General features: G+C 56.4%; 1 protein-coding gene across 1 annotated transcript; it reads right to left on the minus strand.

Annotated features, from left to right (window-relative positions):
* Positions 1-2,254: 2,254 nt before the first annotated feature.
* Positions 2,255-8,171, minus strand: KLHDC8A (kelch domain containing 8A). Its single transcript, XM_047840880.1, has 5 exons — positions 7,796-8,171; positions 4,864-5,028; positions 4,397-4,612; positions 3,694-3,795; positions 2,255-3,239 (listed from the first exon to the last, which is right to left on the minus strand). Exons 1-5 carry the CDS (start codon positions 8,169-8,171, stop codon positions 3,046-3,048), a joined length of 1,053 nt encoding a protein of 350 aa, XP_047696836.1. The 3' UTR covers positions 2,255-3,045.
* Positions 8,172-13,826: the final 5,655 nt, after the last annotated feature.

A 13,826-nucleotide genomic window follows, 5' to 3' on the forward strand; every position in this document is an offset into this window, starting at 1 on the left:
GGTGTTGAATGTCAATGGAACAGCCAATGGAACGAAAAAGCTGGAAGGGAGCTTTCCTGGGATATAAATGTAGAAATATGCTCATTTCTTCTTCTTCTTTTTTTTTTTTTTTTCGATTTTTAACGTTTATTTCTGAGACAGCGAGCACAGGAGAGGGCCAGAAACAGGGCGGCAGAGGATCCGAAGCAAGCTCTGCACAGCGAGCCAAAATCAAGAGTCCGCCACTGAGGGGCGCCTGGGTGGCTCAGCGGGTTAGGCGGTCGACTCTGGCTCGGGTCGTGATCTGGCGGTTCGTGAGTTCGAGCCCCGCGTCAGGTTCTGTGCTGACAGCTCAGAGCCTGGAACCTGCTTCAGATTCTGGGTCTCCCTCTCTCTCTGCCCCTCCTCCATGTGCGCACATATGTGTTCTCTCTCTCAAAAATAAACATTAAAAATTTTTTTTTAAGAGTCCACTGCTTAACCCACTGAGCCACTCAGGCACCCCTATGTTTATTTCTTATTAGGGAGCCCTTTCTACTCTTTCCTTGTTAATCCTCAGACTCCTTCCTTGGGAAAAGAGTCTCCATCTTTCCAGGTTTGGCATGTGGAACCCCTTACACGGTGCGGCGCGGCTGATTTCCCCGCCTTCCCTGTATGCTAGTTCATTTGAGGCAAAGCGGTGCTGTGGTCACAAGTTTTGAAATCAGACATGGCTCAGTCACTTCCTAGCTTGTGACCTTTGACAAGTTACATAACCTCTTCGAGCCTTAGTTTTCTCATCTGCAAAATGGGAAACTGCTTACCTCGTAAAGTTGATCTAAGGATTGGAGTACTTGTGAGATGGCATCATCATCGCTCTTGTCATACAGATTGGGAAATGAAGATGAGAGGAGGGGAGGGATCTTTCCAGGGAGGGATGGTGATAGGAAAGCCTATGGGGGGAGAGGGGGAGGGAGGCCTGGAGTCAGGCCATCTCACCCCAGATCCTGAGCTGTCTCCATGGCACCATGAGGTGCAGACCAAGGGGTTTACCGCTGACATTCCCTATTTCCCCAGCTCGGTGAAGCACCCCAAAATGGACCTCCAAGACGTAAGTCCTCAGCAGGTACCAGCTCCAGCTCTTAGCGGCCCTCATAGATTCTAGTGGCTAGTCCCCCATTCTCATAATGGGAAGAACCTTTTTCAGACTGGCTGTACCCTCTGAGGTTCCGACCATTTAAAAATACTTCAGTCCCATGCACAGATCGGGTACCATTTTGTGTGCTTGGAAAGTCCCCTCCCCCAACACACACACACACACACACACACACACACACGGGGCTTTGGTTTCCTCTTGGAAAGTGGGGAGGGACCCCTCTTCTCAGGGAGAATGGAAGGGGACGGTGCAGAAGTAACGTGGAAGGGGAAGACCAGACCAGGGCTGGACTTTGGAGTGGCTTCCCTAACATGCTGTTCCATCCCTCACAGGATCTGTGGTTCCTCCAGGATCTTCTAACAGTTACTTCAGCAGCTAACAGAACTGAAGTACGGGGTTCCAGAAGCATTAAGAAGGCACCCCTCCTCCCAGTCCGCTCACCAAGAACCCCCCCCCCCCCCGCCACAGGATGCCTCTAGCCAGGGTGGGAAGGCAAGGCTGGGCCAGCAGGGGGCAGCACCCTTGGTGCCTGAGGTAGGGACAAACACCCCTGTCCCTCGAAGACCCAGGGGCAGAGTCACTTCCTCCAGGAGGCTCCCTCTGTTCCTGCCTCATTAGAATGAATGACACCATCACACAGGAAGTGCTGACTCCCCCACAGCCCTTGGTGGGGGGGGGGCAGGTTTTCCTTTGTAGTCCCCGTGCTGGCACAGCTTTTCAAAATAACTGGAAATCAGAAAGAGGCGCTCTACGAGCCAGGAGGGGGCACGTCCTTCACGGCAAGTCAGTGAGCGATCGCCGTCCAACTTCAGGCAAGACAGAAGTGAACTTCAGCTGAGTGAATTGAGGCCAGGCACGAAGAGGTCAGCCCTTCCTAACACAGAGGAGACTAGGCACTGAGGAGGGCTGCCCTGTACTGGGAGTGAGGTGACCGGGCAGGAGGTGCTTTGGAGGCGGAACCCACAATAGCTGGTCGCCTGGGGCCCTATTTAGTCTGAGACAGTCAGAGGGACTATTTCATGGGGTCCCCTCTACCCATCAAGACACCCACCCACCCCACCCCTGCACCAGGTACCCGGGAGAATAGGAATATAGATTTTAATTGTTTGTGCTGCTGCTGTTAACCAGAGTGCAGTTAATCCATCCTTCGTGGATTTGGATGCCACAGTGTACATGAGAAGGTTTTGCCCAGAAATGCGCTGGGGCCGCGGGTGACAAAAGGGCGAGGGGAGGGTGGCGGGAGGAGAAAGTGAGCGAGGGGAGGAGCGGGAAGCAGAGCCTGGGCTGGGCGTCTGCTGCTTCCCCATCGGCACGTTCCCGTCGAGGACCCGAGAGGCACGGGTCCTTCCTGGCCGAGGCTACTGACCTGGACCAGTCCCCGTGAGCCTGACTCCAAGGCCAATTCTTGCTGAGGGGACGAGGGCTAGGGCAGGCCCACGGCTGACCACCAAATGGGGAAGGGACGTAGACCAAGGGAGAAGCGAGGGGTTTGGGACTCCTTACGAACCTTCTCCGTTTTCCATCCCGAGAGACCCTCAAACTAGTTCAGAGCTGGGGAGAGGACAGTGATAGCAGCTGTCTTCGGCCCTGCCCACCCCCTACCCTGGACACGGGGGGAGGTGGAACTCACAGGAAGGGGAGGTAGCCAGTACTCCTGTGTCTTTCTCTGCCTGAGCAGGAAGGGGGGACTCTCCTCAGAGTTCAGCTGGCCTCCAGCTGGAGGCTGGCTGAGTCCCTGGGACTTCGCATGGTTTCCTGGGATGGGTAGGGTTTGGAGGCGGAGGGAGGTCCCTCAGAACCCCGGGGCCTGACCCCACTAGCTGCTGACAGGAGCTGGCATCCTGGGAAGTCGCCCACACTGCTTTGACGAGACCATTCCTCTTGTGGAGAGTGGGCTGATCCGGTCCGGGGCACAGGCGCTGTGCTGAGAGCTAGGAGTCAGAGACACACAGGGCTTCCACTGCGTCGCTCAGACCCTGGTTGACGCCCCCCACAGCCAGGAGGCAGTTCTTGACGACAATGCTGGAGCAGGCGCAGCGGGGCGTGGGCATGGTGGGGAGGGCCTCCCACTTGTTCCTCCCGGGGTGGAGCGCCTCTGCTGTCTCCAGGACAGTGGGCTGGTTCCCTGAAAGCGCCAAGGGAACCGGACCTTACGAAGAAGTCCAGCCCCCCAATCCATGCCCCGCAGCGCCCCCACCCCCCCTCCCTCCCTCTGGAATCCACAAGCAGAAGCCAAGGGACTTTAGTTCCTGGGCTGCAGAAACGCTCCTTCCCTACCCTGAGCCCTCGCTCTTGTCCGACAGCCACTTTGCCCCTCCTGCCTTCTCTCCGTCCTTCCGTCTCCTCCAGAGGAAGGCTTTCTTTCCCCACCCTCTGCTTTTACCAGAAGTTTCTAGTCACTGCTGCCTCTCTTTTGCCTTTTACTAAAAATCCACCCCCATGGGTTTGTGAAGCCCAGCTGGGAAGAGGGGTTTTTGAATGATCTGGGAGAACGCGGTAGGCAGGCAGTGCGCAGGCAGCCGGTGCCTTCTCCTGCTCGGGCACGGTGTCAGGTAACAGCCTGGAAGCCTCATCCTTACCAAGTCCTCCGGCCACTATGACCCGTCCACTCAGAGCGCCGGCCACAAAGTCTGCCCGCCGCTTCCTGAGGAAGAACGAGCGTTCCATCTTCAGCCATCCCCCTGCGGGCCGTGGATCACGGCAGGATAAATTTAGAGAGAGTGAGACGCTGACCTCCCCCGCCAAGTACACACGGAGTCCCCAGAGCTCACATCCTGGGTGGGCGTCCACCCCATCTAGGCTTTGTGCTCAGGGCATAAACTACGCCTCCTGCTGTTTGAAGTGATGCACTCCGGGGCCTCTACACCTCTCCCAGGCTTGCTACAGTCCAAGGAACCATAATACCCTACAACCAATCACCTTGTTCTAACCTCTGTTCTCAAGGTCTCTGAGCTGGAGAGGAGGTTAACTAGAGGCAGTGAGCGTGGGAGTCGGGATCCTTCTGTGTCTGCATCGGTAAAAAGCTGGAAAAGCCCTCCCTCACCGGGCCCTGCCTGAATGTCGTAAGAAGAGAAAATGGGAAAGGCTTTGATAAAAATAACCAGCCAACCCAGAGGAGCCCTGTCCAGAGGAGAGAATGCGATCCCAAGAGGAGGCCTGAGTGGAGAGGGCTGTTCGGACCCCTGAAAGGCTCGCCCCCCTGGATCAGCGGCCTGGGCGGGCGCATGGGATGGGGACTCAGCCAGAGGGGGGTGGGCGGCTAGAGGCTGGTGCCCTGCTCACCTTGTTCCATGTCGAACACGTCCATCGTCCGGAGGAACTTGGGCTGCCGGTAGAGCCGACCCTGCCTCAGGCCTCCCAGGCTGTACAAGCGGTCATCCAGGGTCACAAAGCTGGAGAAGGCCCGCTTGCAGGGAATGTTGGGGAACTTGGTCCAGGAGCGAGTCTCGATGTCAAAAACCTCAAAGGCGTTGACTGCATACTTGGACTGTCGTCCCCCTGGAGGCCAGACCAGGGTTGGGAGGGTGGGGGGAGGGCAGGGGGGTTGGACCAGAGTAAGTCCCTGAGGGCGGGGGGCTGGGTTTCCCCTTTCCACGTTTACCCAACCACACAGGGAGCTCCCTGCGGGGTAAGGCATTGGTGATTGCCCCCAAGGAGATGCTCAGCACACAGACACTGACCGCTTCCTGTGGAAACTGACCCAAGGGAGAGAAGGAGGGATAGATGTGGGACAGATAACCTGTCCTTACCAAGCACATAGATCTTGGAGCCTCGGAGGAAGGAGGTGGCAGCATATCTCGGGGTGGGCATGGGTGCTAGTGACACCCACATGTCCTTGAGCATGTCGTAGTGTTGGAGGTGGTTGTGCGGACGGAGGTCCAGGCCCATCCCGCCTGCCGCATACACTCGGTAATCTAAGGAGAAAGGCCACACACAACCCCTGGCTCAGCTCACGCACACTATGAGACAGGCCCATCAGTAATGACCTACCAGACCAGGCCCCATCAACCCCTCGCACACCAGCACGGAGGCCAGGCCAGGTTCCCAACCGCTGCTGTGCCGGGGTGAGGTTGACGGAACCATGGAGAGTCTCTGCCGTGGTTGAGCCTGAAGCCATGTCAGGCCTGAACGCCTCGATGTCCAGCCCGTGGCGGAGCCTCTCACAGGGTAGACTGCGGTGGAGTCGAGGCCTGGACAACCCTTTGCAGGTTTTGTCCCCTCTACACTCCTCCCTCCTGGGCAGCCAGAGGGGATGCCGAAGAGGAGGGGTAATCCTCTGATGTCCTCCAATAGTGGCCTGTTCCTTAGGCACTCCCTGCTTGGAACTCTCCAGACCCAGCAGGAGCCTTTGGAAATGAGGTCAGCCCTGCTGTCGCCGGCCCTGTGGGACCCTGGACTGCTGCTGATTCTTTCTCTGTCTGCCATCCCCATGGGGGAATGCCATCCTCCTTCACACATGAGGAGGCTTGTGGGCTCCAGAAGACATCCTGAGCCAGATGGGATAGGGTTAGGGGTGAATGAGGGTGAGGCTTTGGAGGAGAGAAAAGCGGCCCCTTTAAGGAACCCTGCCAGGGCAGTAAGCTGGGCACTCTGAGAGGAGAAGTGAGTTCTCTCCCTTTTTCTATTGCTCTTGGTTGCAGGTAGCCTTTCAAGGCACACCCCTGACACAGGGCATCAGAGAGGATGAGCGAGGCACCCGCGTTTCCCTGGGCCTCACCCCAGTGCCTCCTGCAGCCTATCAGAGACACAGCTTCCCCTCCTCCCCCAGCCCACAAGCCACTCTTCTTCCCGGGGACCCACCCCTGCCCGGGATTCTATCTCCCAGTAGCTGGTCCTCACTGCTTCCAGCTCTAGGAGACCTTTATTCTGCAAGGGAATTGCAGGGAGACCACTATTTCCTTCTACTGAGTACTATTTCCAATCTTACTGAACAAAGAAAAAAAAGAAAATCCTAACCTTAGCCTGCGGCCAGGAGACTGGCCTGCCAATATCAGGACTTCCCTTACACAAGCTCCGCCTCTCCCATCCCCGTGTCACCTGAAACACACGCCCAGCCGACAGCCCTCATTCCCGCCACACCACCGCTCCGGTGTCAGCTCTTAATCATCCCTTCGGGTTCGCCTGGGTGTCCCTGAACTGCAAAGCGGGGCTGAGAGCCCCGGCTCAGTACCGCCCAAGGTAGCTGCTCACCCTGTTCACCGTGCGTTATGGAAATAATCCTTGTCGGTTTCTTCCAAATAGAGAATTTGGTCATCTGTGACCCCAGCCTCTGCTTCCGCGTCTGCCACACAGGCATGTGAAAGCTTATTAAACTAACTCCTGAACCCATTCAATGCCACAGTTAAGAGCCCAGACGCCATCATTACTCACCAGCTGTGTGACCTTGGGCAAATTATTTAACCTCTTTGGGCCCCACGTTGCTTCTCTTTAAAATGAGGATAATAATAGCACTTATCTCATCAGATAGGTTTTTGAAGATCAAAGGGGCGAAAATATATAAAGCACCCGTGGTAAGGATTCAATAAACGTTAGTTCTGTCTTTCAGCACCATTTACTGAAGCCTGGGAACAAAGGAATACCCTTCCCCTCTTTTTCCCCCAGGGGCCCTCCGGCTCTTATCGTCACTGATGGCCTGTGGAGGCCTCACTGGCCACTACCCTGAGGGATTCAGGCTTCGAGTTTCTCACTGGTCACCTTCATTGATCAGACTCCGACTTCTGAAAGTAGGGGCCAGACCTTCCGCCTCTTTCCTTCCTCCCTGGGACCTGGAAATGTGCCAGGGACACAGCAGGCCCTCCAGAAATCCTGGCTCCTGATCTACAGTAGACCCCACAGGCAAATGGGATGGTTTTGCAAGAGAGGGAGGGAAGGTTGCATCCCACCAAGGCTGTCTGTCTGAGCTGCACTTGGGGTCTTCTAATCCCTGTTGGACCATTTCCCATAAAACCCTTTGTGTTTCAGCCAAAGAACGTTTGGAGCCCGCTCTATGCTCTGGGCTGTACCAGGCCCAAGGAGAAAGAATGAGGGGTTTTGAGAAAGTGAAATGAAGATCCAGTAACCTCGTGGTCCCTGCATGCACCCCTTGAGAACTGTGAACCTGGGCGAGGTGCTGTAGGAGCACAACCCTCAGGAACATTCTAGTCTCCATTCACTAGTATCTCTGAGACTCGGAGGCAGAAGGGGAGGTTGAGGGTAGTGGGAAAGGCCCCACAATCAGGCCTCAAAGCCCCACCAGAGGGGCCTAGTGATGGTACAGGGATGCAGTGAACACCCCCAGGACCCCAAATATGTGTCTGGAGGTGGTGTCCCTCTAAGGCAGATTTCAGGGGATGAGGTGCTACGGGTGGGAGGCTCCTCATTCTGCTGAATGAAGGGGTCTGTGGAGACCCTGCACTAAGTCTCCAGCTCTCCTCTCTGGCCAGGCCTGCCCAGCTTGTTGGCAGGAGGCTGGTGGAGTGGAGTTCTGGCATCACATGAAATTACTAGACACTTCACCTACTGAGTCTGTTTTCCCATCTGTAAAATAAGACCTGTGGGTCTCTAGTTTCCGTGTCTATTGTAGGGATCAAATGGGATCGGGATTGTGACAGTGGGCCCCCAACTCAGTGTTAGTTCCCATCCCTCTCCCCGTGGTCCCCCACGCCCTTCTGTCTTCCCTCCCTCAGCCCTGGCCCCACTCGCCTTTGGCCGTGACGGAAATGCCCATGGCGGCCTCACGCAGCACGCTCCTCTTCTTCCACTTGCCCTCATCGATGTTGTACATCTCCACGACCTTCAGGGGCAGCTGATTGGTGCCCACACCCCCGATCACCATGATCCGCTTCCCCAGGGCGGTGACGGCCACCCCGGCCCGGGCCGTGGGCAGGGGGGGCAGGGCGGTCCACTGGTCGGCCTCGGGGGAGTAGACCTCAAAGCAGTCCATGGGGATGCCGTTGTCGTCACATCCCCCGATGGCATAGACCTGCCCCCCGGTCTCCAGCAGGGAGCAGTAGACCCGGCGGCTGGGCAGCGGCGCCAGGCGCTTCCACTGGAAGTCCTTGACGTTAGGCACCTCCATGGCAGCCCCGGGGGCCCCGCCCGCCGCGCCCCAGGGCCCGCGGAGCGCCACGGCGCCGCGGGAGGTGCGAGCCCGGGGGGCCGCCCGCTACTCCGCGCCCCCTCTCGCCGCCTCCATCTGGCTCCCGTCCGCCGGCTCCCGCCCGACCCCGGGGCAAGGGCCCCGACGCCGGCCAGCGCTTCACAGTCCCTCCAGACTGCGCGGTCCGGCGGCGTCCGCGCCTGGCCCTGCGGGAGGGATGGGGCGAATCAAGGGCGGTCGGGGCCCCGCGCCCTCGCCTCCTCGCACCGCCGGCGGGGCGGGCTGGCTCCCGGCTCCCAGGTCCTGGCCAACTTCAAAGGGAAGGCGGCCGAGGGCGCCACCCCGCGGCGGCATCGCGCCCCGCAGCGCGGTGTCCCCCGCCCCTCCCGGTCGGCGGCTCGGACACCCGCGGGGCGCACGGCGGGCGGGGGCTTTCCGGGGCTCGCGGCGCCCGGCAGCCTCCCGGCGGAACAAGGAGTTAACACCTCCGGGCGCCGCCGCCTCTCTCCCCCCACCCCCGCCCCCGCTCCCCTGCCCGCGCCCTCCCGCCCACGCCCCCGCGCCACTTACACAGCCAGGCCCGAGGAGCGCGGCGGCGAGGCGCAGACAGCGCATCACCCGGGAGCGGGGAGCCCCCCCAGGGCTGCGGGGAGCTGGGGACAGGGCGCGCTGTCCTTCCCCAGCCCGCACACCGCTGTCACACATGCAGACGAGGAGAAGGACCGAGCAGCGCGAAGGAGAAGCGGAGCCGCCCGGGAGGAGGAGGCCCGCCAGGCTGCTCCACGCACATCCCCGCCCGCAGCCGCCACACCTGTGCAGGAAGCCCCGTGCGCCCGGCGGCGGCGGCGGAGCAGGCCGTGACCTCTTTACATAAGCGCTGGCAGCGTCCGCCCGCGGGGGAGGGGAAGGGCCCCTCGGGGAGACGCTCACCTTGTCTACAGGGTCAGAGAGGCGGGGCACTGGAGCCAAGTACCCAGATGACAGGAACCAGACTCCTTCCAGCGTGGGGGTGGGCGGTCTGTGAGTGTTTGTTTTGGATGAAGAGGCGGAGAGTCCAATTACCCAGTTTATCTACAGTACACAGACCCAGTTCGTGACAGGCTGGCTCAATAGTCAGCTTTGCTTTGGGGGAGGTATTATCAAATGGTTTAACCTCATAGAAACAAGTTATGTGGGTGTGACCCGGGGAGACCTGCCCCGGGTGCACCCAAACATAACGTATACACCGACCTGCACACACACGTAGGCAGAACTTGCACATCACCCTACCCTCTCTCACCCGGAAACTGACATATTCACGGAGTAACTGACAAAGGGGATACCTAACTGGAGACACCCACATAGACAAACACATAGGGGGACCCCCCCCCCCACACACACACTCTCATCCCTTTCTCACACACCTTGGGAAGGGGAAACCCGGTGGTTCGATGTTGGCACTCAGCACCAACCCACAGGGCTTACCAAATAGTTTCTCCAAGCCACATTCTCAGCCTTTTCAGGACAGTAGACCCCCGGTAACACATCAGCCCATGACACCCGTGGGTCCCCTGGTCTAATGGACTTCTAGGCCGATGGGGTCCTCCTTCTTCTTGGTTCCCTTGAATAGAGTCAAGTCTCCAAACGCTCGGGTTTGGCAGTCTGACACCTGAGTTTGAATTCTGGCTCTGAAATTGTTTTACCACCCTGAGCCCCAATTTCCTTATATTATTTGAATTTGTCTCTTTTTATTTGGAGATAAATTGTAGATTTACATGCAGGGGGAAGAAATAGCACCATTTACCCGGTCTCCCTCGAAGGTAACATTTTGCAAAACTTACAGTACAGTAATATCACAACCAGGATATGGAAATTGATCAGTGAAGGTACAGAACATTTTCACCACAAGACAAGGGTTCTTTGTGTTGCCTTTTTATACCCACACCTGCTTCCCTCCCACCTTTTGTTCTCCAACCCCTGGCAACTACTACTCTGTTCTCCGTTTCCCTCATTTGGTCTTTTCAAGAATAGATTAGTTAGATAAATAGAATCATAAAGTATGTAACCTTTTGGGATTGACTAGGAACCCTACCTCCGCCCCCAACATAATTCTGTGGAGTTTCATCCAGGTTGTTGCATGCGCCAGTAGGTCATTCCTTTTAATTTCTGAGTAGTGTTTCATGCTATGGATGGCTCCTGGTAGATTTTTGTGAGGATTAAATGAGATACTGTTTGTAAAACAGTTCAGTTTCTGACACATAGCAAGGGCTCGGTAAATCGCTCTTAAGACCATGGCCAGCAACTATTATCAACAAAATGCAGAAAAATGGAAACGGAACAAATACAAACTTTCGCCCCTTGTTTAGAAATGACTTCCTGTGAGAAACAGAAGTCACAACTCATCTTAATATCTTGTGTTCTTGGCTTAGAAATTGAACTGCATTTTTTTGTTTGAATTCTCTGTGCTTACAAAGTAAGCACCTCTAGAACCTTCAGAGGAAGCTTGTGTTCTGTTTTCTCTATTCGGTAAGAACTCATAAATTCCAAAAGAATGTGGTCTGAATTAATGAAGTTTTACAGGAAACGCCAACCGTTTCTCTTTCTTCCCAAGGATCCCAATCTGCCCAGAGGAATAGGGAACAGATCCTTGACCCCCAACTTGAACTGTGTTCAGAAGACCAGCACAGGGTGAGTGGGAAGACTGAAAGCCATAGTTCTTCCTCAAAGGGTCTCCTGGGGGACCCGTCTTCAGCTTCTTTTGTCTACTGAGCCTTTTACCAAAGCAATGGGGCAAGGCTCCTGGAGTCCCCACCCACCCCAGCTGGGGCAGCTTACTAAGCAGTTATACACAGTTCCATATGATGTTGTGTTTGCAGAACTCATCGAACTGACCTAAGTCCTCACACATCCATTTTCTCATCATCTTAAAACAACCCTGGGAAAGATGACGGGGGCAGGTATCGGTTTCCACTTTTTACAGGTGAGGCAGCTGGGACTTAGTGAGGTGAAGTAACGGACTTACGACCGTCCGAGGGCCGACACCAGGGTCTAGTTTGTGAATTCCGAATCTAACCCTCTTCCACTTTAACACCGTTAAATCACAAATGAAAGAATTGTGTATTCCTAAGGACACCAAGCTTTTCAACTGTCACCTGGCTTCCGGCTTCTTGTCCAATTACACCGAAGGAAGGAGCCCAGGCCCCCAAAGGGTTCCGGCAACGGCTCTGCCCATTGCCATATTGTGTGCTGGGCAGCATAATTGGGGAAGGACTGGAATCCAATCCCAGAATAGGCCCCCTTCCAGCCTAACGCTCATGTTCTGCAAGCACCGCCCTCCATGAGGACCGCGGGATCTAGGGACTCAGACCCTTGGAAAAGTACTGAGAATAGGATGCCTTTCAGGTCGTGGCCTGATTGCTTGTTCTGGAAGTCCTGGCTTCTCTCCATCTCCCCAACTCCTTCCCCCATGGCTCTTCCTCTCAGCCAGGTGACATCCTTTAATCCTTACATTGAGTGCACATTGAGGAAACTTGTAACCTAGCAACCGCCACTTAAGATTCCCTGAGTCACGGGCGGTTTCCATGCCTGGGCAGAGTGCACCCAGCTGGGGCCTGAAGGGGCACCGAGCAGAGGCGGGGAGTCCAGTGACCCCTTTGATTCCTCAGCACCCCGTTCCACAGGGTGGCCATTTCCCTGTCGGGGAGTTCTTCCTCACGTCAAACCCAAATCCCTCTTGCTCTGAGACCTTGCAATCACATCAGGCCTGGGTTTCTCTTCTCTCTTAAAAAGGCTTTGACTCTTTGCCTTGGTCACAAGGTGGCACGGGGAGGGGAGAGAAGCGGGGGAAGGAAAGTTGATGAAAGCCTCTAATGATAAAGCCTTTGGTACTGTGGAGTCTTTCTTTCTTATGTGATATTGCTGCGTCAGACTTGTTGAAGGGGTGCTCAGCTCCAGAAAGAGTCACTCGGTATTTTTTTTTTTCTAAAGTTGCACCTAGGATCTAGTACAGTCTCTTTTAGACAGAATACAATGCACAGTTTGACTCGGTAGCGACTGGGTTTACTACGTATTCAGCAGGGGCCCGCGGTCACCACCTTGGGGTAGCTCGTGGGGAAGCTGAGGGTGGGTAGGGACAGCTTCGTCCCCGTTAACTAGCAGAGTCCCCGCGTGGCAGACCGTGGGTGGAGGAGGTAGATAGGGCCACAAGGGACTGGGGGAATCCCAGGTGCAGGGTACATTTTGGGGAGACAGGAGAGGGGAGCTGTTTAGTTATTAGAAGCTAGAACAGCTCCTTCTCCCTCCTCGGAAATACAGTTTACCTTCCTGTCGGTGGGAGGGGGGGGCCACCTGGACGCCCTCTGCAGGGTACCGTGAGGGCTGGAAAGATGCATCTTGAGTTCCTGGAGGCCGGGATCACCTTCTCTCCTTAGTTCTTTGTCTGCAGTGCCTCACAGGGCATGGGGTAGGGGAAAGTGTGTGGACTCTGGCATTAGGCAGACTGGGTCTGAATCCTGGCTCGGACCCCTCTAGCTGTGTGACCGTGAAGAAGTCACTTATACCCCTGACTCTCAGTTCCTCATCTGGGAAAAGGGGAATAAGAAAATCTACTTTCTAGAGTTACGGGCGGAAAGAGATGCCTGGTGTAGATGCTGGGCATGTAGGAGGTAGTCTATAACGAGTAGACTTCTTTCCCCCCTGTGTGACGACAAATTCCTGCACCCTGACTTTCTGCGTATCCAGACCGGTGAGCCCAGACAGCAGGTGCCCATGTCACACAGCAGGCATCTCACCGGGGCCCACGCTCCTGTGCCCCACCGTGTCGGGGCCTGCGTCTCGGACAGGATTTCTACCCTCTGAGCGCACCGAAATCTCTCCCACTAACTAAATTGCATTCTGATCTGGAGAACAGCTGTCGCCCTTCCTGCAGAGAATCACCTTCTCATCCCTCACCAGAAGCCTGGCTGTGTTTAGGGGGTGGAAGTGACGATGGCTCATCCAATCAGAACTGAGGCTGCCTGTAGACCGAGGGAGGGGTAAATTCCTCCCCCACACCGAAAAGCCTCCCTGGGGCGTCCTCCCGCCCCATCCCAACAGCAGCCCAGAAGAAGGATTTAGGGCTCCAGAGGGCTCGACTGGAGATGATGTGACACAGGTGCCGGCAGTCGGAACCATAATCGGCCTCTGTTCACGTGGCACTGCCACCCGTGGGGTTGGCAGTCTGGGGTCCCGAGGAATGGCCTCCTCCTGACCCTGCAGCCCTGACTAGATGGGCGGCGGAATCGGCCACCTTCCTTCAGCCACCGGCCCTTCTCCCTCCTCCCCCCGGGCAGAGTGGGGGGCGGGGCGTGGGGCCCAGAGGGACTCAGTGGGTATCAGTTAAGGGGTGCATCTGATGGAAAGTGCGGCTCAGGTATGTGATGGTGGGATGGGGGGAAGGGATCATCTTGGTTTTCAGACTCAGGAGCTGCATGATTTAGAAGAGTCAGGAAGCTGCCCCCTCCTCTGCTGTTTCATGCATAGAGATGAGAAGGACAGGAGCAAGCGAGACCTTCTCTGAAAGACCTCGGCCCCTGCCCTGTGCTGACTGAGGAGGTCGTAAGAGGAAATGGGACTTGGAATAAAGCCTGAGGATCTGGGTTATAAAGAGGGAAGAAC

This window comes from Prionailurus viverrinus, chromosome F1 (genome assembly GCF_022837055.1).
Source record: "Prionailurus viverrinus isolate Anna chromosome F1, UM_Priviv_1.0, whole genome shotgun sequence".
In the NCBI taxonomy this organism is placed as follows: Eukaryota; Metazoa; Chordata; class Mammalia; order Carnivora; family Felidae; genus Prionailurus; species Prionailurus viverrinus.

Excerpts from the sequence above, each read along its gene's own strand:
- KLHDC8A (XM_047840880.1), bottom strand. The coding sequence starts at position 8,171 with ATGGAGGTGCCTAACGTCAAGGACTTCCAGTGGAAGCGCCTGGCGCCG. Across the intron at positions 5,029-7,795 it reads CATTTCCGTCACGGCCAAAG|ATTACCGAGTGTATGCGGCA; the intron begins GCGAGTGGGGCC and ends CTTTCTCCTTAG. Across the intron at positions 3,240-3,693 it reads CATAGTGGCCGGAGGACTTG|GGAACCAGCCCACTGTCCTG; the intron begins GTAAGGATGAGG and ends TGGCGCTTTCAG.